Raw genomic sequence first — 23,316 nt, 5'->3', positions numbered from 1 at the left:
CACGTGGCTTTGAGAAAGTAGCTTAGCCTTTCTGTGTCTCAGTTCCCCATCTGTAAAACAGGGACACAACAGCACTGCCCTACCTCACGTGGTGTCCTGACGTTAAATCCATCAGAGATTATGAGGTGCTCAGCTCCTGTGGTAACGGGGGGGTCAGATAAATACCAGAGACAGTGCACAAAACACACTACGGGAGAGCTAGTGGGTAGTGTTTTCTCGGTGCACTCAGAACCCGAGTTCCCTTTTCACTCTCACCTGTTTGGACTCTGCTGCTTACTGTGCTTCTGTCAGCTACCCTAGAAGGGGAAAGCGCCTTTGGCCCACCCGCCTGCCCAGGCCATCCCTAGCTATTCTGGGGCCCTACGCAGCCCCCTGGGGGCAGGCCTCTGTGGTGAGGGGCGCTGGCTTGAGGGGCAGAGGGGAACCACCCCCCCAGCACTCACCGGTGGCACGGCTGAGGCCGGGTCCCTGCACTTCCCGCTGCCGGTGAGTGCAGGCCCAGCCCTGCTGCAGTCTCCAGGGACGGGAAGAGGCAGGACAGAGGCTGGAGCAGTGCGCAGTTTCCTGGTGCCCTATGCAGCTGTGTACTTTGCGTACGGTAAGGACGGCCCTGCGCCTGCCCTACTGATCAAGTCTCCTGCTTTCCACCTTTGCGTAGCATCTTACATAGACAACGGTAGGGTGATTTCACAAAGTGCCAGGATGATTCTCCGATGGGCAGGTTTACGGCCAATGTTTCTGGACCTGTTTAAAATTGATAATGACTGTCTCAGCCTGGAGTTGTTGGGATCTCTTAAGCCTTTTGATAAACAAGGTTAGGGTTAGGATGAACTGGTGAACAATGTGGCACTTGCATCTGCCCTGAGGAAATTTGACTGACCCAGCAGCAAACTAAGGATTTTGATTCCTTATGATTTGGGCTAAGCAGGTGGCCCCATAGTGAAACTGAAAACAATTTGCACAGGCAAAGCTTGATGATGCTTCCTGTTTTTCTCAGGATACATAGAATCATAGAACCATAGAATCATAGAACTTAAGATCAGAAGGGACCTTTATGATCATCTAGTCTGACCTCCTGCAAAATGCAGGCCACAAAAGCTGACCCACCCACTCCTGAAATAATTCTCTCCCTTGACTCAGCTGTTGAAGTCTCCAAATCCTGATTTAAAGACTTCAAGTAGCAGATAATCCTCCAGCAAGTGACCCCTGCCCCATGCTGCGGAGGAAGGTGAAAAACCTCCAGGGCCACTGCCAATCTACCCTGGAGGAAAATTCCTTCCTGACCCCAAATATGGCGATCAGCTGAACCCCGAGCATGCAGGCAAGACTCTCCAGCCAGACACTCCGGAAAAAGACTTTCAATATCCCAACATTGACCCTCGGTACTAATTACCAGTGGCGGTAATATGCAACATGTCAAAATGAACTTAGTGGTGTTAAAGTGTAATATCAAAGAGGCAATAACACTTCGGATCCTCTGCACTGCAATCAGAGGTGTGACCAGCACATCTAGACCAACCGGAGCTAGCATAACAGTAGCCGTGCAGCCACGGCAGCACGGGCTGTACAAGCCCACCCGGGACCCTGGTTATATGCTTGAGCAGCTAGTCTGTGCAGCCCTGGTTTCACTGCTATTGATATTCAAGCTAGCTGGATCAAAGCTAGCTTCGGTATGTCTATGCATGTTGCAGTCACACCTCTGATTGCAGTATAGAAATACCCTTAGTAGGTTGAGTTTGGAACTAGGAATTAAGGACTCTGGGTCAGAGCTCAGAAAAGAACCGTGTGAGGTTGGGTCACTCTCTTAACTCCATAATGTTTCATCATCTGTTACTTTTTGCTTAGTTGTACCTACTCGCTAGAGGCTTAATCCAGACCCCATTCAAGTTCATTAGACTCCCATTAGTTCTGATGGTCCTTGCAGCTGGTCCTAGGTATTGAAAAAATTCGTTAGTGACAGAATTTGCAAGGTGCTGAACGCTGGTGACAGGCTGAGTGCCTTCACCTCCCATCAGTTGTAAAAGCTCAGCACCTTGAACCATCGGACCTTCACTGAGGATTTGGGCTAGGCCACAGCTAGGTGCGTTTATCCAAATGCTCCCAAACATTGGTGCTTCAAATAAATGAAGCCCAGCTGTCAGACACGCCTAGTTTTGTGTCACAAATATAAAACCCAAGCTGCAAGGTTTTGTAAAACCAAGACATATCTTAACAATACTTAGCTCTTAGAGTGAATTGAGTCTTTCTGGTAGCTTCAAGGGGCTTTGAATCGGGCCCATGTAGCACATTTATACACATCAGAGCCCTATACAAGGGAGGGAAGAGTACGTGTCACTGTTCGAGGTGGTCAGAAAATAAGGGCAGTGTTCTGCAGAAGAATTTTGTCATTTTGTCAAAACATTGAAATTTTTTTGCTAAAATATGAAATTTTTGTGGTATTGGTTGAAAGCCTTTTTGGGTGTAGAATGGAAAAAAACCCAAAACTTTCCTGTTAAAATAGACACATCACAAGAAAATGTGTTTAATCAAAAACCCAGTTTTCTGCTGAAAACCAGTTTCAAAGAAAAATTTTCAATGAGCCCAAATCATTAACTGCATTTTACAGATGGGGAAACTGAGGCACGGGGGCAGACCAGTGCCTTGCCCAAGGTCACCCAGAGGATCAGTTGCAGAGCCAACACTAGAACTCAAGTCTCCCGAGTCCCAGGCTAGAGCCCCTATGCACTATAAAGCACTTTGGAGACTTAAAGTATCATTTATATTATATGGCTGAGGTGACTGGGAAGAGGCGTATTCTCAGCACCAAAAGAGCTTCTTTTGTAACTATTTACTGAAGTAAATTGAGCCTTAGTAAAATGGGCACGTTGGGATGAATGCTGCGCATCCATCTCTATTTTTGTATCTTTTCTTCTCATAGAAATCGTATTATTCTGCATTTTGGCATGTCTACACTGCCGGCTATGCGACATCTCTGACTTCACTCATTACAGCTCTCCTTATCTTTGCCATCTTCAGGTAAACGCTCGCAGCGGCCTTTGAGGTATTTCGAGACACTGTTCAGCTTCATCCTAATTCTCATGTCTGTGACTTGTCTCTCCAGTGGTTTTATTTGCCAGTTTTCGCATTCTGTCACAGATGCTATATTTCCATCCAGGGTAACCTATTCTCCATCCCTTATGGTGTGATATTTCCCAGCACACTTTAAAACATAAGACTTGAATGTGTGCGTACCCTCTCACGATTCCTCCTGGAGCTGGGTTTTTTTAATGGGACTATGGTTTGTGTCAATGCTGCATAACCGTCATGATGGCCTCACGGTTCACATAGGGTAACTACTTTCCCCATGCTTAGCAAGGACATTCTCGCCATCAACTCCCCTCAGATGTGCCTGTACCATCCATTACAGATTAGAGGACCTGTGCACAGAGATTGAGGGAAAATAAACTGCACAGTCAAAAAAGAATTAAATAAATCCATGGAGGATCGATCCATCAGTGGCTATTTGCCAAGATGGTTAAGGATACAACCCCATGCTCTGGGTGTCTCTAAACCTCTCATTGCCAGATGCTAGGACTGGACAACAGGGGATGGATCACTTGATGATTTCCCTGTTCTGTTCATTCCCTCTGAAGCATCTGGCATTGGCTGCTGTCAGAAGACAGGATACTGGGCTAGGTGGACCAGTGGTCTGACCCAGTGTGGTCATTCTGATGATCTTATGCGTGCTGAGTTTGGATGATAGGGGGCTGAACCTTTTGATTTTAGGCCACTAGTACAAATCTAGCCCTGGGTGGTAATGAATGGAAATCATTACTATTTAGCATCAACACAGTGACCTATGCAATAAGAAACCAATCCAGTATCCACCGGAATCAAAAGGGATGTCTCTCCAATGAGCATTGAATCAAATCACAAATTGTCTCAGCCTGTTTTCCAGTGGATAGGCATAAAACCACCACACTTTCCATAGTAATAGCAGTAGAGGCCCAGGAACAAAGAGAATGAGCTAACCTATTGCCTTGCTTCTAGAGATGGCTTTTCCAGTTCAAAGATGAGACATTGCTGGGGTACAACAGGGAAAGCGAGCCCTACTTTACTTGTTTTGACTCACTGAGTGATGTCTGAAGACAGAATTGATTCCTGTTTGGTTTTTAGATGGGGCAGGCTGAAATTTCTCTTTGAAGAATGATTTCCCTTTTTATTTTCTCATTTCAGAAAATTCCACTGTACGCGGAATTACATCCACATGCACCTGTTTGTCTCTTTCATCCTCAGAGCCACTGCTGTTTTCATTAAAGATGCTGTTTTGTTTGCTGATGAAAATATGGACCACTGCTTAATGGCAACGGTATCAATCTTTTCTTCTCTCTCACTGTGTTTGATTTTACTGGTTAATCCTTGTTAACACAGAGGTAACACTGAGATTTCCTGTATTTTGGTTTTATGGGGGAAAAATAGGTCTGAGTTCACCATACTGTAGGTGTTGTTATGTTTATGGCATACACACAGACACATTAGAGTATTTATGTTTTTATCTTTCTGGAGGGTTGCAATGTAGCACTACTTTATTGAATAGAATTTAAATAATTCCCAAAACAGAGAGACAAAACAGGATGCTCCCTAAAACAGAAAGGCACAGCTCACCCCCCCCTTTACTTTAGGCTGTCTATCTTCCGACTCACTCTGCTAGGCCCAGATCCCATGCTTTCCTACAGGGATCCCTAGTCTGCAAGCAGGATCAGGAATCACTCCCCCTACAACTCCCAAAAACCTCTTACAATAGCTTGCAATTCCAATATGGCCCTCAATATACCAAAGCAGCAAATCACATCAGACACAGAAAGAAATGCTAAACTCAGCTCTGGTGTACGAGGGCACAACTCTGTCAACTTCAGCAGAGTTGCATCCGCTTACACGAGTGAGGAGTTTGGCCCACAATGGAGGTCTAAATTTTCACTTTCAAACAACTGTACACAACTCACTAGTCTTGTATAATCTATGGGTGTAACCCAAACCCCATTGATGTCAATGATAAATCTATTGAGGTCAATAGGCTTTAGATCAGAACCTGTGTAAGTGCATATTTCTCTTGGTTCAAATTTTTCCAGCTTTTTCCCAGGACCTTTAGGATGACTGACTTCAGCGATTGCAGCTAATATTCTCCTTTTCCTGTGTGTCTCTAGGTTGCATGTAAGGTTGCAGTGGCATTCTTTCAGTTCAGCATTTTAGCCAACTTCTTCTGGCTCCTGGTAGAAGGGATGTACTTGCAAACACTGCTGCTCTTGACATTTGTTTCTGATAAACAGTACGTGTGGTGGTTCATTTTGATTGGCTGGGGTTAGTACACTCTCATGTTTTCTCCCTTTGTTTGTATATGTGCCTTCTTACAGTTATGCCTAGAGCGCTGAAAAACATTTGCTGTAAGATGCACTTTCGATGAGCATTGACAATTCATGAGGTAGCACATGTTCAATGCAACTGCAGAATTTTATTTATTTATTTTTTTAAATTTCCAGTGGAAATTTTGTCAATTTCTAGACACCCCATGAAGTATCTGGTGGTGTGAGTGTAATGCACTAAGCCAGAGATCGGCAACCTTTGGCACGCGGCCCGTCAGGGAAAGCCACTGACAGGCCGGGCCGGTTTGTTTACCTGCCACGTCCACAGATTTGGCCGATTGCAGCTCCCCTGGCTGCTGTTCGCCGTTCCAAGCCAATGGGGGCTACTGGAAGCGACATGGGCAGGGGGATGTGCTGGCCGCCACTTCCAGTAGCCCCCATTGGCCTGGAACAACGAACCGCAGCCAGTGGGAGCTGCGATCGGCCAAACCTGTGGATGTGGCAGGTAAACAAACCAGCCTGATCTACTAGTGGATTTCCCTGATGGGCTCCATGACAAAGGTTGCTAATCCCTGTACTAAGCAGTGTGGCTGTATAGGTCTGAGAGACTGGAACTCATGAGTTCTAGTCTGATATTTGCCTTAAGAATACTTTGGACTATAAGATAAAACTTCACCTGAATTATTTTCATCAGGCCACGCAATGCCCCCCAGAGGGAGATAAATGTAATTATCCTTACTGCACACCTGTGGCGACTGGGGCTCTGCGTATCAGGTTGGGTGTTCCAAAATGGAAGCACCCAAAATTAGTGGACACATTTGAAATTTTTGCCCAAAAGTTGAAATCCAGGCCCCATTGAAATCAGTAGGAGTTTTGCCACTGACTTCACCGAAGAGAGCATTTCACATTAGGGGTCTAACACCGGGCACTCAAAGTCTAGGGCAGTGGTCACCAAGTGGTAGATCACAATTGACTGGTCGATCCTGGAGCCTCTGACAGTCGATCGCGATCTCTGATCACTAAAAGTCTGGTGGCACAGCAGGGCTAAGGCAGGCCCCCTGCCTGCCCTGGCCCCACGCCGCTCCTGGAAGCGGCCAGCACGTCCCTGCAGCCTTTGGGGTTGGTCAGGAGACTCCGTGTGCTGCTCCTGCCTGCAAGCACCGCCCCTGCAGCTCCCATTGGCCAGGAACTGTGGCCAATGGGAGCTACGGGGGTGGTGCCTGCAGGGAGGTGCAGTGTGCAGAGACACATCTCCCCCCCAGGGGCCACAGGGGTGAGTGCTGCCCAGCAGGAGCCCACACCCGAGCCCTGAGCCCCCTCCTGGAGCCAGCCCGCTCTACCTCCTCCGACACCCCAACTCAGCTTCAGCCCTGAGTTCCCTCCCAGAGCGAGCACCCCATGCCCCTCCTGCACCCGAACACTCTGCCTGAGCCTGGAACCCTCGCCTGCACCCCAACCCCCTGCCCCAGGCTCAGCCTGGAGCCCCTCCCACACTCCCAACCCCCTGCCCCAGCTGGTGAGAGTGAGTGAGGGTGGGGGGGAGCGAGCGACAGAGGGAGGGGGGATGGAGTGGGCAGAGCCTCAGGGAATGGGTGTGGCCTCAGGGAAGGGGCGGGGTAGATCCCGGGTTGTGATTAAATTCAAAAAGTGATCTTGTGTATAAAAAGGTTGCAGACCACTGGTCTGAGGCATTTAAAATTAGAGACCACTTTTGAAAAGGTGGCCCTTTGTGAGCTTCAATTTCCTGATCTAGAAAATGAGAGCAAATATAGTTAGCCATCTCATAGGGATGTTGTGAGGCCCAGCTAAATAACACTTGTTAATAGCTATCTAATTGCAAGCTCTGATTAAGGCCAGGAAAGAGCAGAAGTGGGAATAGATCTCACACATTTCTTGATACAGTCATTAGATTATTAGAAGGAAGTTAACTAGGCTGGTGCGCTGCCTCTTATGCCCTTCATGATGGAAATATTCAATCTCCCATGTGTTCAAAGAGTTGCACTGGAGGAGGACTAGAATCCTCTGCCCAGAGTAGTCCAGAATTGCAATAGCTATAGGTAAGTAAGTGATTTCTGCAACAATACAAAAGCTTAGAATTCATAGGCAGGCCTTCGTCTAGCTCTCTGCCTCAGTGGCTCATCAGTCTTTTCTAATCCCCTCTTCAAATATGTTTTTTTTCTCTCTTGCTTATGCCTCTTGACTTCACTGTTCTTTTATTGAACTGGTGCCTAAATGCGTTCTGTGCAAGATCACTTGACACCGTTGTTTGGCACTTATGCTATATCCCGGCTGCAGTTTTGTAGCCCTGTAAAGCATTCAGACTGGAAATCAGACGTACATTTTTCTTGGGGAGAATAATTAATCCAATTTACCAAGGGTTGTGGTGGATTCCCCATCACTGACCATTTTTAAATCAAGACGGGATGTTTTTCTAAAGCTCTGCCCTAGGAATTATTTCGGGGAAGTTCTCTGGGTTGTGCTAGGCAAGCAGTCAGGCTAGATGGTCCCAATGGCCCCTTCTGACCTTGGAATCTCTGAATTTGGGGATCAGGTTTGCATGGAACTCACTATTGAAAATAAAGCCATGTTGTATTCTACATCGACTCTTCTAGGAACTCCCAGTGCGGTGATATCTGCTTGGATCCTAACCCGAATCTACAGACAGAATACAGGGTGAGCCAAAATCCTAGTGCGGCTGAGCATCGCATTTGGCACAATAAATGCGATTCATCAAGAATAGAGAGAGTTTAAAAAGAACCAAAGCTGTTAAGCATAAGAATTTGCATTTCTGATCTTTAAAATTCAGAAACAGGCAAATGAGGAAATCGGTTTGAGAACTATCTCCCAATTTACATCTGACTGAAGCGGCAGCGTTGCCAGCTCACGATTTGATCAAAAGTCTCACAATTTTGAATTATTTTTCTGAAAGCCCCCACTGCTGCAATCATGATATTGCAGGAGAACCGTGGCTTTCGTTTTAAAATACGTGTCTCGCCCTCGTGGTTGCAGGGAAAACTTGACAATGTGAAGCAAGTCCCTCCTGCAGACAGAAAGCAAATAAAAAGAACCAAACCCTTATTATTTTTCCAGAGGTTGTGGAGGTTTTAAGCCAATCGCATGACTGGGGGGGACTGGACTCCATTTTTGAACATCTGGGGTTGGCAATACTGTACGTGTGAATTATTGCATTTGAACGATTATGCTGTGTATTGAACTGTCTTACATCTGGCACTCATCTCCTCTGCTTTTCACATAATCTCACCACTCCTGGGGCAAGAGTCTTATACCCTGAAGCTCCTACCATCTGGAACAACCTTTCTGTATCTCATCAACTTTCTACCTAGCCCTTGTATCAAACAGTGCAAGCTACCCTATAGCACCTGGCTAGGAAGCTTCTAGTCTGGTTTACTATTATTAGGAGTGGAAGATTAGTTCCATTTTCATCTCCATTCAAACCTTGGTTTGACCGCAAAGCCTCTCCACTTGAGGGAGAGGGGAGGGCAATATATCACAGATGCTTGGTTACTAGGAGCTGAACTTTACTTCTCCAATTCACTTCACACGGGCCATGAGATAGGAACAATTTCTACTCCTTCCCAAGCTGGGAAAGATTCAGACCAATGACCTCAAGGTGAAAGGCTGTGTAGCCCACCACCACTCACCTGACCCATGCAGTCCACCTTGCTCCATTCATGTTAATGTGTGCTACCCAAATATATCACTAGCAAAATACCCCCTCTTTGTAGTTTGTGTAAATGGTGGTGGGATGTCAGTCTCCACCTTCTCATGGCACATGCTCCTCTTATGTAGCCTCTAAGGTAAAAGGACGAATTCAACGTCCTTCTTTTCTCTGGATCTCCTCATGTGGAAAGACTGCAAGCAAGCAGACAAATTACTATGATCCTGCAGTTATTCCATGTGCAAAAATTCCTTTGATTTCAGTGGCAGAACCAAATCTGGAAAGACTGTACTAGTCTTTGATTGATGATAAAAGGGGTTCAGGGAACGGTGATAAGAACAACCAATGGCCTGGAAAAACTCCCCTCTGAAGAAAGATTGAAGAGATTGGGATTTTTTACCTTACAAAGGAGATTAATAAAACAGGACATACAGTATATAAAATACCAAGTACTCTAGAGAAGGTGGATCGGGAGCTTCTCTTGTTCCTGTCTCATACACAAGAACAAGAAGACCCTCAATGAAATTGAAAGGTAGCAAATTCAAAACCAATACAAGGAAATAGCAGTAGATGGTGAGATATGGCTTAGCTGAGTAGAGTAGCACAGGGTGCCCTACATGTCTGAACCCCCAAGGTATAGTCCCTACGCAGGCTCTCTTCACACCCAAGCGGTGCCTCCCATAGCTGCTCTTAGCAATGTAGTGTCCTGCTGCCTCTCCACTGCCAGAGCCTTTCCCCATTGCAGCAAAAGGCCTCTGCAGCAGGGAAAGGCTCCAGCAGTGGGGCCTGAAACCATATGTGCTTGCACTCTATATGCCGCCTTAAGCATAGACACAGACCAAGGGGACCGGTTATCTCAGACCTTCCTATCATTAAGTTCTTGCACCTTCCTCTGATGCCGCTATTGCTGGCCACTGCAGGAGACAGGATGCTGCACTGTGCCTGATTCAGTCTGTCCGTTCCTACATTCATTGTAGAGTAGCTAAATCAACGGAGAAAATAAAATCCAAACTGGATACGTTTCCCTTCATCCCTGTGCCCACACTCTGCTAGCTGTTAACACCACAGCACGTGCACCTTTTAGATGAAGGCTCCATTTTGGCTGCTGCTCACCTGCCCCAGATTGTGCCGGGTTCCAGTCAAAAGCGCTAAAGTGAAAGCCTCAGGAACTCAGTGCTACTGAGCAGCCTGGTCTGACTGAGTAGCTCAGTGGCTTGAGTAGTGACCTGCTAAACCCAAGGTTATGAGTTCAATCCTTGAGGGGGCCACTTAGGGACCTGGGGCAAAGTCAGTACTTGGTCCTGCTAGTGAAGGCAAGGCACTGGGCCCAATGACCCCAGGGGTCCTTTGCAGTTTTAGGAAATAGCTATATCTCCATATATTTAGCCCTGGCAAAGAAGCGAGGCATGTGAGCCCTGGATGTACTGCAACTGAATCCAGTCTCTCTTCTTTACCCTGAAATATAGCTACACATGGCAGAGGAGAGAGAGAGAGAGTATTAATGAGCAGCTTGCAATCAGGATAATGTCCCCTTCCTTGTTTCACTTTGGCTATGTTGACATTTTCAGCAGCATGTAGTGTGCAGCCACGGCAGGTCCCCCTAGCCTGGATATAAATAGCAGAGTAGATGGAGGGGCACAGTTTACATGAGTAGAGTAAAGACATGCCAGATCCTTAGGGTATGTACCCTGCATGGCTCTCCAAAACCCCAGGCAGTGCTTCCACCATATACACTTCTACTTTTACAGTGTAGTGTCCCGCTGCCAGAGCCTTTCCCCACCATAGTGAAAGGCTCCGGGAGCAGGAAAAGGTTCTGGCAAGGAGGAGGCAGCCGGGAAAGGCTCTGGCAGCCAGGCTCTGGCCTTTCCCCATGACCTCTCTGCTGCCAGAGCCTTTCACTGCTGCATAAAGCTACGCACTGCAGTGTGAATTCAGCCTATTTTTCACTGCAGCGTGTAGCCACATGTACCCCCACCACCTCCGCTACCTTTGCCTCTTGCTGGATAAGCCTTCTTTGCATTCGGCTATAGAGCAACCTTCTTGGGAGTGAAAAGCTGGAAGAACTTTTGAGAGATGCTTTTAAATTGCTAATAAGAAGAGTTAATGACAGCCACTTTTCTGTACCAAGACTTGAGTCATTTAATATTCAGCACAAACCAGACCAGGTAATTATTTAGTTTCCTGTTTCAGATGCTGGGATGATGATGATGAGAATACAGCAGTGTTATGGATCATCAAGGGACCCATACTGCTCTCTGTATTAGTGAGTTTTGCCTTTGATCTGTTGAATCCTTTGAAGGCTAAGCACATCGCTCTTTTCAGTCAGACAGGGATACAGTGCCGCATACCGCATTTAATTTGTTTTGAATTTTAGGAAGCTGGAAAGTGTTGCATAACACTTGCTATGTTGTGAGTGGAAGAGAGACAAGCAGCAGTGAAATGCGTGCAAATTACAAATGAAGGGCAGGGTGTTGCCCTGGGATGTTTGTACTGCACTCCATTTCAGCCAATGTAAGCTAGATGTGTGCAGCCAAAATTGGCAATATTGGCAAGATCACACACAGGTGATACAAGGCTAATTACTCCGAGTTTAATGCTAGGACCATGCCTAAATAAGGACACTCCTGCATCATCTAAGCATGATCATTGCACATTTGCAGGTACAGGAACATTTAGCCTTAAAGGCTCATTGTGTAGAATAATGTGTAAAATCATCTATTTTCTGTCACTTACTCATGCATCTGGCCACAGAATCCATCTCCAAAATGTGAGGATGTACTTAGATTGTAAACTTTTTGGAGCACGGGGCGTCTTTTTGTTCTGTGTTTGTACAGCCCCTAGCACAACAGGGTTCTGCCCATGACTGAGGCTCCTAGGAGCTACCACAATTCCAATACATAATAATAATAAAGGGCTTGTGACATGCCTGTACCTAGTCCTTTATCTTTCCCCTGTTTTTATTCTTCTGTTTTCTCTCCAAACCACGGAACAATATTGCCCCTCTACCCAGACTCTCATCAGTCTTTTCTCCAATTTTATGCCAGTGCGTTCTGCACTTGAGCCTTGAGGATGCATGTTTAGGACAAAATTTGGCCATTGCATATGCAAGCAGGACTCGTACTGACTTAAATTGTGTTGCAAAATCTGTTTTGTAGAATGTTATAGAAATGAGCATCGGTCAAATTTTTCAAGCATGGGTGCCTAAAGATTAGTACTTACATCCGTCATTAAGGCATAAAAAAAATTGACCTGATTTTCAGGCTCTGAGCAGGTAAACTTCCTATTCAAAGTCATTGTGGAAGCACATCAAAACTGAAAATCAGATTATGTTTACTTAGGTGCCTAAATAAGGATTCGGGGGGTGTCACTTTAGGCAACTAAGATAGAAAATGTTGCCCTTATTATTTATTTGATTGGGTAAAGATTGGGAACCAGATATTCAGATGGCATAAATTGGCATAGCTGCTTTGACATGGATGGATCTACGTTGATTTGCACCCGTTGAAGATCTGGCTCCATCTCCTAGGAAGCTTAGAAATCCCTTCTTCTCTTTGCAGATTAACTTTATTATATTTGTCAATGTGATCAGAATTCTGGTGCAGAAATTACAATCTCCGGAGGTCAGCGGCAGCCAGTTTAGTCATTTTGTGTAAGTGATTATATCTTTTTTTCTATTATCTCCTGTTGGATCTGGTTTAATGTATTGTTTCCTGGGGGTGTCCCCCTGTGGCCTCTTCCTCAATAGTGGGGAAAGTAACTCCCAGAACAAAGAAACCCATAATCGAGTTGCTGCCTTGTTTCTAAGGTATGAGCAGGTAAAATTCTGCCATCTTTTTCTAGAGGCCCCCCATATAAAGTCCTCTCCAGGCTAGGCCACCAACCAGGCCCAACTGAAAGTCCTGCACCTAACAAATTGTAATCAAGTTAACACGCTCTACTTAGGTTTGCTCAATTCTTTGCCACACAACTGGCTCCTCCTCTCTCCCTCACCGTTCTTATTTTATGCACATCAGCTATGCCCTGTAGTTTAATGAGCTCCAGATGCATCTGGTTCCCAGATGTTTAACTCCTCCCATTCTGGTTCCATACCCCCCCCCGGCACATCATGCCCTTCCTGAGAGACTCAGTCCTGCCAACCTCGGAAATGGTCTCTTAGACCCACTCAGGGGACTAGTTGGCTCATGGGTTTGGTAAGGCTGGAGAATTTCAATACTAGATTGCCAGTCCAATCCAGCCCAAAAGGCACATTTGATTATCTATGTGAAAAGAATTGGTGCGTCCATTTCCAGATGGACAGATGGCCTCATCAGAAGAACCACCTTCATGGGTACCACAGACTGGCATCCATGCCCGCTGACACAGGAGAGAGAAAAAAGATTGCAAAGGCACAGAGAACAAATTACCCTAGCGCGATTAGATGCATGTTGGCTTTGCACGTCGACGACAGACCGTGCCTGATCTGTAGATAAATGGAGGATTTATGTTTTGTCTACATGGTGCAGCCTAGGGCACTACAGCGGTGTTATTTCTAAAGCGCATTAATTGGTCCGTGTGAATCCTGATGGTGCACACTGAAAGGTCCCTCATGCACTTTAACGATTACACACCAGCAGGATCTACACACAGACCAATTAATGTGCAACATATTAGTGCGCTTTAGAAATCCCCTCCCCCTCACGGTGTGCATTGCTACGCTGTGCGCGCACCCCCTCGGTCTCGGTTCTGTTTCCCACCTTCCATTACATTCATTGAAAAGTTGTCAAGTCTGTCATGTTTGTGGTTTCTTTCATTTTCCAGGAGACTCGCTAAATCCACACTGCTCCTGATCCCACTCTTTGGAGTGCACTACATCGTGTTTGCGTTTTGCCCGGAAAGCACTGGATTGGACGCTAGACTTTATATTGAGCTGGGCTTGGGCTCCTTTCAGGTAGGATAAATAAAGATAGAATTAATGACTGTCTTGTCCTTGCCCAGTCCAGGGAGGGTGACTGAGTGCCTTCCCTGGTGTCTCAAGAAGGCTGGGGTGTGGATCAGAATGAGCTGGCTGACGTTCCGTCCGGATCAAACAGGCGATGAGAGTAGGTTAGGAGAAATAACATCAGTCTCTCTCCTTCCATTGCTAGTGCACCCACCCTTCACTACTCGAATTTGTAGCCTGCGGGTCTGGTAAGCCCAACAACTGTCGTTTCGTGATGAAGTAGCAGCTGTGGCCAGGATTGCTTTCTCAATCTTCTCGTGGCCAGAAGAGTATGGCTCTTCTTTGGCTGTAGACCTTGCTTCTTTCATCCATGCCTCTGTCACTTGGAGTTTAGATGTTTGCAATGCACACCGGATGATGCTACACTTTAAGTATATTCAGCAGCTTAAAACTGGACTGGGATACAAACTGCCCATGCAGTGAACATTACACCAGCGTCCATGCTCTGCGTGGCTACCTGTTGGCTTTGAGACAGAATTTAAGTTGTTGCTTTTGACTCAGGTACACTTAAATTACCAGGGACCTGCCTATATGAGAAACTACCTCTCTTGTGCCATATTGCTGGGGTTGCAATGCGTCACCGTGCACTAGCTGGCACACTCTGGTTCTTGCCAGGGTTTTCTCCCTGGAATGATCATCCTTTCTTGGTCAGAAATAGCCTGAATCTCTTAATGTTCTGGGCAAGCTGCCAGGCACGGACGGGTGCGGGGGGAGGCAGAAGGAGCTCGGGCATGAGACAGGCTCTCTGGCCTACTCTATCATGGCTGGATTTTGTGCCATGGTTTATTGCACAGCTTTGTAGGCAAACTGAACTATTGGCAGGATACACAGGGCTATGGAGAGGCACCTCCTTGGCCTTAGAAATAGAAAGAAATACACCGGAACTGTAATTTTCAAAACTGTCTGAGTCACTTAGGCGCGCAAATCCCATTGAAAGCCATTGCTAAACCACTTAGGAACTGTGGAAATTCCACCCTAAAGAAATATTTTGCCACAAACAGCGTCTATAAGGGAAATTGAAGTTTTTATAGCGTACTAATTTTCAGCCTCTTTTGAATCAAATTATAGACACAGGCTGTGCACATGTACTTACCGGTAAACTTGCAGCCCAAAGTAAAAAGCATGAGATGGAAATTTTGACCCCCTCCCCCCCCCCGAATGTAGCTGTCCTTGTCCCATGGCGTGACTACTCCAGACGCTCTCTATGATAGGCCCCAGGGAGGATTAGTCCAAGGGTCAGGGTATGGTCTGTTCGTTGCAGAAAGATATTTTCAGGCTTCTGGGAGAACATTTAGGGGTGTATGAGCAGAAGCAACTGTCTGTTCTCTTTTGGAAAATATCACACTCAGGTACTTAAAAAACACACTTTCATTACATAGCTGTGATTTCATGACAGGTTTCTGATGATCGCACTGATGACAGTTTTTGCCTTATTTATAAAGATACTGTCAAAATCCTGCTGTGTAATTATAGCCTTATAATTCATGGCTACATATTTAAAAAAAAAACCTTGGCTGCCTAGGATTTCATACTATACACGCAGGATTGCATGCCAAAACAGGGCTAGAACTCAGATCCACCTGCTCCAAAAACCACAGATCCTTCTACTTGAGCTAAAGAAGAATTTAGGTTAGCTGCTAGCAGTACAGGGCCCCTCTCACACAGGTGAGCAGTTCTGATTATATCCATTAGAGGTCAGTGGTGCACATATACAATATCAGGTCCATGACATTGTTTAGTCTAAATATGAAAGTCATATGAATAGTGTCATGCCACCGAAATACTGATTGGAAAAATTATGTTATTGTGTGTCCTAATCAAAGTACTAATTAGGCTGATGTCACTCTACAATTATCTGTGCTCCAAGGCCTGCTGTGCTGAAGTTCACCTTTTTTAGAAATAACCTTTTTTTCCCCCGCTTAATTCCCTAGGGTTTTGTTGTCGCCCTTCTATATTGCTTCTTAAATGGAGAGGTAAGTAGCAAGACATGCGATTGCATAAGACCTTTGAAACTCAGGGGCTTCCATTGTTTTCCTTGTGTTCCAATTTCCAGAATAGGCCACCATGCATGACTTTGATCTGCTCCTGAAAGCATGAAATAGCCTTATCGGTCTTCCTGCCTGTGTTTCTCTCCTTTTCTAAACACACGTAATTCTGGTCTGCTACAGGAAGGCACCACATCAGCCTTGAGGTAGTGATCCCTTGGCAAGTGGTCAGGGATTCCCCTGTCATGAGAAAGTCTGTTCAATTAGTGTCTCTAGATACATATCAAACCTCTGTCCAGCTTTTATTTCCTCTAGCAAGCTCCTTTCTTCCCCGGGGCAGCCTGTGTGGTTCCAGATAGTCTTGTTCAATCTTATGCTTCATGTTCTTTGATTATTGTTAAGACTCTTGGCTACATTTTCCAAGGTACATCATAAAGCGCCATCTGTTTTAAAAAGTGGCCGTTTCCCAAGGGAAGGTGTGGGATTTTTTTATACTATATATGTGCTTTATGGAGCTTGCAATGCGAATGGCCAGAACTTACCTGAATTTGTCCCGTAAAAAAAGTATTTAAAAGCCAACTAAGGCATAAGCAAATATGGATGTTTCAGGTGGGATTTTTCAAAAGCACCAAAGCAACTTGAGAGCACGGCTCCCATGGACTTCCAAAGTGATGGGTGTTCCTAAGTCACAAAAGAGGCAGATTCACAAAGGTACACAGCACCTAGGTGCCTCCTTAGGCACCACTGACATTCTCAAAACCGCCACCTAGTTATCACCTAACCTTGCAGGTGCCTTAAATCCCCACTGGTGGGTAAGTGCAAAGTCGTCAAAGCCCTGGATGCCACCCCACAGCTAACCCCACTTGTCGGGATTGAACCTGGGACTTCTGGAGTGAAATACATGAGCCTCTACTGCATGAACTAAAAACCACCTGCCTCTTAGCTCAGGCTATAGCAACAGGGCTGGCTCCCAGACCCCAGCATGCCGCCGTGCTTGGGGCGGCGGAAATCCTAGAGCCGCCCCTGTACAGCAGAGTCATTAATCTCTAAGTGGATTTGGTGCCATTAGAGGGGACAGAACACCACACCCAGGAGTTGTGGGGGTTATACTGATATTGCCCTTTAGCTTACATAGCGGCTCATCCTCCCTGGTATTTAACCTCACAATGTATTTATAGAGACCAGCCATATCCCTCCTCAGCCTTCTTGGCACATGCCTACAGGATTGGGCTCCACACAAAAGGCAGCTCCGGGAGTGGGTCTGGCCGAGTGATTAGGCCACTCACAAGGGTCATGGGAGACTTGAATCTGAGTGCTGGGACCATTGGGCTATAGCATCACTCCCCCACCTCCTCTGGCCACCGAGTGAGTGCCCCACCCCAGAACACGCAATGCAGGCTGGTTGGGGAATGCAGCCGGGATGCAGTGACCAGCGTTCATGTCCGTGCTCCAAAGCAGGCAGAGTAGGGATTTGAACTCTGGTTTCCCAGGTGAGTGCTTTAGCCATTTGGCTGCTGGCTTTGAGGGGGTGGGGGCATAGGTGCCGACTTTGTAATGTGCTGGGGGGTGCTCCCCCTGGCTTCACCCCAAACCCTGCCCCCACTACACCCCCTTCACCCAAGGCGCTGCCCCCAACCTCCTCATTCTGCCCCCTTCCCCAAGCTTGGCCCACCCTTGCTCCTTCCCTCTGCCCCCTCAGTGTCTCCTGCACACCATGGAACAGCTGATTGCGGCGGGAAGGAGGCGCTGGAGGCGAGGGGGAGGCGCTGATGTAGCACCAACCATTTTTTTCCATGGGTGCTCCAGGGCTGGGGCACCCACAGACTCAGCACCTATGGATGGGAAGGGGTCTTTTGTGAGAAAAGGCTGACCTGGCTTAAGCGTCTAACTCCAGGGAAGCGTTCACAGCTGAGAAGCTCAGGCAGAGAGAGGCGCATAGGGGCTCAGATCACTGGGCGTTAAATAACTAAATAGCTAAGATGATCTACGCCTTATCTCTGTGTTAGCCAGCTCCTGGCTAGCTTAGGCGGCTCCCTACTCAGCATGGTGGCTTCTGAGAATCCCTTTTGTAGGTACCTAACTCTCCCCATACAATTGATGGGGAGCCTGGATACCTAATTCAGGGCTTTGTGAATTTTGGAAAATTCCATCCTGGTACACTCCAGTTCAACCACAAACTATGGGCTTGATGCAGGAATTAGTGAGAGAGGTTCTCTGGCCTGTGCCAAGCAGCTGGTCACACTAAGTAACCGTAATGGTACCTTCTGGCCTTAAGTTTTTTGCATTTCATTTTAGGTTACACTTTACATGGGATCATGCTAATACTGGGACTATAATTAAGGCTACGATTTAGTCACGGGTATTTTTAATAAAAGTCACGGGCAATAAACAAAAATTCATGCCCGGTGACCTGTCCACGACTTGTACTATAAATACCCTGACTACATCTTAGCTGTGGGAAGCCGCTGCTCCATGGGTCCCCTGCTGTGTGGGTCTGGGGGAGCCTCTGCTCTGGGGCAGGGTGGGGCAGCTGCCGGGGGCCACTGAGCAGCAGCTGATCCGGCCACCCCCGGGGCCGTCCCCCGGCCGCTGCTTCAGCCATCCCAGTGACCACTGCCAGGGACTGTCAAGCTGCAGCTGCTCCTGCTCCTGCCACCCCCGGGACTGCTACTCAGGTGGTCCCTGGGGTCAGCCACACTGGCCACTGCTTGGTTGGTCCTCAGGGTCTGCTGCCCAGAGCCGCCCGAGCAGCGCCCAGTGTGTCTGGCCCCAGGGCTGGCTGAGCGGCCTTGAGGTCAGTCACACTGGCTGCTGCAGAAATCTCGGAGGTCGCAGAAAATCACGTGACTTCCGCAAACTCCATGACAGACATGGAGCCCTAGTTATAATGTATCGAATATACATAGACTATATGAATAGTATAGAATCTCTGTCACTGGAGGTTTTTAAGAACAAGTTAGACAAACACCCATCAGGAATGGTCTAGTTATTACTTAGTCCTGCTTTGAGTGCAGGGACCTGGACTAGATGACCTATTGAGGGCCCTTCCAGTCCTCCACATATCTGTGATTCAATGTTATTCATGGCATCCACTGCAGACATATTCCTGTGGCTATAAGAGAGGTGTGTGTGTGTGTGTGTGTGTGTGTGTGTGTGTGTGTGTGTGATGGCAGTACCTACAATGTGCTAGGCACTATCCAGACAGAGGTTAGGGGAAAGGGGGCATAAAAAGACTAATCCACTCAAGCCAACTCTATTGATTGTAACAGGGCTGAAATGGGTCTTTTCAGACAGACTTCGATTCGGACAGGCTAAGGGCCTTATGGATGAGCTCCAGCAGGTGTTGCCACAAATTGGAGGCCCCGTGGACGAAAGCACAAAAACCATTGTGCTAGGGCCTGACCAACAGAGGGGTGACTGGTGGAGGTGGGTGGTAGGAGCCCCTAAAAATCAGTGAGAGCTGCTGGGTCCTGAGCGCTTTTGACAATCTATCCACTTGTTTAGGGGCCTAGATTTGGATTTAGAAAGCTAACCTTGGGCAGGTATTTTTTTTGACAATCTTAGCCTAAATGTCTGTGAAGTTGGAATAGCCACATTCATTCTATGTCCAATTCTTTGGCTCTTCTCCCCTTCCCTCCATTTTCCTTAGGTTCAGGCTGAATTAAAGAAGCGACTGCGCAAGTGGCAGTACCAAGAGTACCTGCACTTCACCCGCAAACCTCGGTGCATGTCTAGAGAAAACAGCCCCGTTAACTATGTCACTCAGTTATCACTGCTTGAAAAAATCAGCCCTAAGAGGAAAACATCCCTCTACCGGAACGGCACATCCTCCGTGTGAGCCTCCCAGAGCAAGCTGAGCTGTTGCAGTATTGTCTCCTGAACAAATAACAGAGGGATGGCCAATATGGAGTCTCTGGAGGGATGGCCAATATGGAGTCTCTGGAGGGTGACCATAGTTCCCTATGCTGAATACGGGACACCGGGTAAAATTATTCATATTCAAGCGAGTTCAATGGCAATCAATCAGAACTATGCAGTACGAATGTTCAAATTAACATCAAGCTGACTGAGCCCCCGTTAAAAAGAAATACTGTGGAGTTGGATTCTTTTTATTTACCTTCTTATCTTTAAAGCTCTAGGGTTCACACAGGGAGGGGTGACTGACACACCCCTCCCCCCACACACAAGGAGAGATGACACATATACATGCTCATACACCTCTCTCACACAGGCTAGGTGACTGACTGACCCGACCCTCCCTGCCTGATGTGCTTCGCCTGCCATGCCTGGCTGGGCCCCTGGTACGGACCCGCCTCTTCTGGTACTTAGCGCCACATCTTCCCAAGGCAAGATGTGGGGGGACACATGGGGTCACATGCCCCCTCCCCCCCAGATTTCTCCCTGGGTTCACACCAGAATGTGGCCAGCAGCAGCAATTCATCACTGTGCAGGAGGGAAGGGACAGGAGCAGGGGCGGCTCCAGGCACCAGCACGCCAAGCGCGTGCCTGGGGCGGCAAGCCACGGGGGGCGCTCTGCTGGTCGCCGCGAGGACAGCAGTCAGGTTGCCTTCGGCGGCACGCCTGCGGGAGGCGCACCGAAGCCGCAGGACCGGGGACCTCCCACAGGCAAGCCTCCGAAGGCAGCCTGCCTGCCGTGCTTGGGGCGGCAAAATACCTAGAGCCGCCCCTGGACGGGAGCTGCTTCCAGCCGCAGGGCAGGAGGATTGGGGGAAGGGATGACCTGGCCCGTGTCTTTGCAGAGCTGATCCCTCCTCTCCCCTCCGTGGCTGGAAGCAGCTTGTCCTTTCCTGCCCGCACAGTGTCAAAGGCAGCTAACACCTCCTGGCTGCTGCTGGCCACCGCCATAACCCAGCCACCTCCTGTCCTCCCGCCTTAGGGCTGGAAGGGGTTAAGCCCTAAGGATGCCTTGTGCACCAGGGCCCAGGGAACGTAACTGCGGGGCCTTCAGCAAACCCAGCCAGAGATGTGGCTCAGCAGGGGAGGGTGCCTAGGAGCACTCTAGGGGATGGAGCAACCCTGCGTGCCCTGGGGGCAGGACCCAGCGTGTGACGGGGTAGGGCAGGAAGATGGTGGTAAGCCCCTGCCTGGGGAGCTGCTGTGGAGCCTACAGGTTCAGGGTGTAAACAGGCTGGAAATCACTTCCCCCCCCCACTCCAGAGCTTAGCTGAGGGGCAGAGAGGCTCCCCCCTGCCAGCGCTATGCAGGGCTTTGGCACATGCAGGGCTCAGCTCCTCCTGGCCAGCGCCCTGGGCTGGAGGGTCTTGGGCTCTCCCAGGGCGCCAGCCCAGCCAGAGGCAGTGGGGGAAGGAAGGTCCCTGCCGGCCAGGCTGTTGGTGAGCTGAGCGCTCCGACAAGGGGTTGGTTCTCCGCACAGCGCTGGGAGCAGGACACGCCCTACTGGGGGGGATATGGAGGAGCTGCGGGGCTGGGGGTGGGTGAAGGGAAAAGCAGGGAGAGGACAGCGAAAGGGGGAGCATGTAAAGGGCCAGTGGGTGGGCAGCAGAGGTGACACGTAACTGGCCACTGCCTGGCGCCTGCCCGCACTCACCAACCCCCACAGCTCACAGCGCGCAGCCAGTGCCAGCCGGAAACGGGACGGGGAGCTAGGCCTCGCTGGCCGCGAGCCGGCACGCAGCAGGGGCTGCGCTGATGGATAAGCAGGGGGAGCGGCTGGACCCACATGCTGCATCTTCGCCCCGCCACCAACTTGAAGACCCACCCCCATCATTGGCCGCGGGACCCTCCCCATTCCCCACTGGTGGGAGGGCGGCTGGTGAGAAGGGATCCAGCCAGCAGCAGGACCCACCAGCACTAATGGGGTGAGACAGAAAATACGGAACAATTTTCCCGTTGTTAAGAAAAAGTCAGGACACTTGCAGGATGGCTTAAATATGGGACTGTCCCTTTAAAAACGGGACGTCTGGTCACCCTAATTCTCTGTGGAACTTCTTGTACTAAACATCTCCCACTCCTCACTGCTGGTGCAGAGAAATTAGGGACCTGAGCTTTCATTCCTTGAGAGTTCACTCCCTTAGGTCCGCTGACCCCACTCCGAAACGACTGTACCTCAACACAGGGCCACTGAGGTCAATGAAACTGCACCAATTTACACCAGAAGGGGAGCTGGCCCCACCTAGCTACATGATTGTGGTTGCTCAGCTTGAGATAACTTAAAATAGGAAATATCATTGCATTTCAGAAAGTACAGAGCATCCATCTCCTGCATACTAGTCCCCTTTTACATGTCACATGATTTTTAGTAACATTTACAAATCTTGGCCCTAGACTGTTCAGACTCATCTGTTGGGGAGATTCTGCATTAGATCGATCATTAGTTCGGTCCTTCATGGCAATTTCTATGTTCCCAGTGTGGTTGTGGTTGGCATTCTCTCAGTTTGCTAGGTTTCAGCTGAAGATTGGTTCCTGTTTCAGTGTCCCCAGCATCCCACAGTATCTGTGTTAGTGGTATGGTCTAGCGGGTAGGGCAGGGAATCGGGAGCCAACAAATCCTAGTTTAGCGATGGCTTCATGGGGTAACACTGGTCAATCCCAACCTCTTTGCATTAATAGTCCTCTCTGTAAACAGGAGGATGGTGCTTTGGCCAAAACTTGAGGCCCTTATTCAAGGCCGGGTTGTCCCCTTCCATGGTGAAACTCCCAGGATTAAGCTAAGGGGAAGGAAATCTACATGAGCATTTCCCTTGGAGGGTTCCTCCCCCATGGCTCAGTTGAGGGTAGAGTTTTATTTTCAGGACCAATATGCTCCAAGGCCTGCCCCCAAACCTGGTTGCAGGAACCCATGACCATTTGGGCAGATACCCGATGCATCCATGGAGTGAAGGGTGGTCCAGTGTTTAGGGTTCTAGATGTAGGAAGCCTGGGTTCAAGTCCTTACTCTACCACAGCCTTGCTGGGTGAGCGGGCCTCAAGTAACTTGTCTGAGATTTTAAAAGGGGTTTAGGTGCCTAATAGGAACGTCAAAAGCACCTAAGAGGCACTTAACCCTGACTGAAACTGATGGGAGTCAGGTACCCTGGTGTTCTCGGAAATCCCACTCTATTTACATCTTTATGCACCTCAAAACCTCAGTTCCCCACCTGTAAAGTGGAGCCAATAGCACTGCCCTGCCCTACAGGGTGGTGGTGAGGATCAATACATTAAAGGGTGTGAGGCTTTCAGATAACGGGATAATGGCGGGCGGAGGGGCTAGACATTCCTCAGATGTGGTACTGTTCCCCCAGCATCCCTCCCCTCCATTTCCTGGTAGTGCAGTTCCACTTTGGCCCCCTCTGAGAGGATTGCACCATGGTGTTG

The 23,316-nt window shown here is 48.3% G+C and overlaps 1 protein-coding gene across 1 annotated transcript in view; it reads left to right on the top strand.

The window, feature by feature from the left end:
- Positions 1-19,959, top strand: part of LOC123364443 (vasoactive intestinal polypeptide receptor 1-like) — a 39,845-nt gene extending 19,886 nt beyond the window's left edge. Inside the window, exons 5-13 of the mRNA XM_045006591.1 lie at positions 2,918-3,015; positions 4,216-4,348; positions 5,184-5,337; positions 7,952-8,012; positions 11,209-11,281; positions 12,576-12,667; positions 13,816-13,945; positions 15,928-15,969; positions 19,631-19,959. Coding sequence (XP_044862526.1) covers positions 2,918-3,015; positions 4,216-4,348; positions 5,184-5,337; positions 7,952-8,012; positions 11,209-11,281; positions 12,576-12,667; positions 13,816-13,945; positions 15,928-15,969; positions 19,631-19,819 — 972 coding nt within the window. The 3' untranslated portion in view covers positions 19,820-19,959. The remainder of the gene's footprint in view (positions 1-2,917; positions 3,016-4,215; positions 4,349-5,183; positions 5,338-7,951; positions 8,013-11,208; positions 11,282-12,575; positions 12,668-13,815; positions 13,946-15,927; positions 15,970-19,630) is intronic.
- The last annotated feature ends 3,357 nt before the right edge of the window (positions 19,960-23,316 follow it).

Source organism: Mauremys mutica, chromosome 2 (genome assembly GCF_020497125.1).
Source record: "Mauremys mutica isolate MM-2020 ecotype Southern chromosome 2, ASM2049712v1, whole genome shotgun sequence".
NCBI lineage: Eukaryota > Metazoa > Chordata > Testudines > Geoemydidae > Mauremys > Mauremys mutica.
The sequence above is the reverse complement of the archived record's forward strand: the minus strand, read 5'-3'. Positions and strand labels throughout refer to the sequence as shown.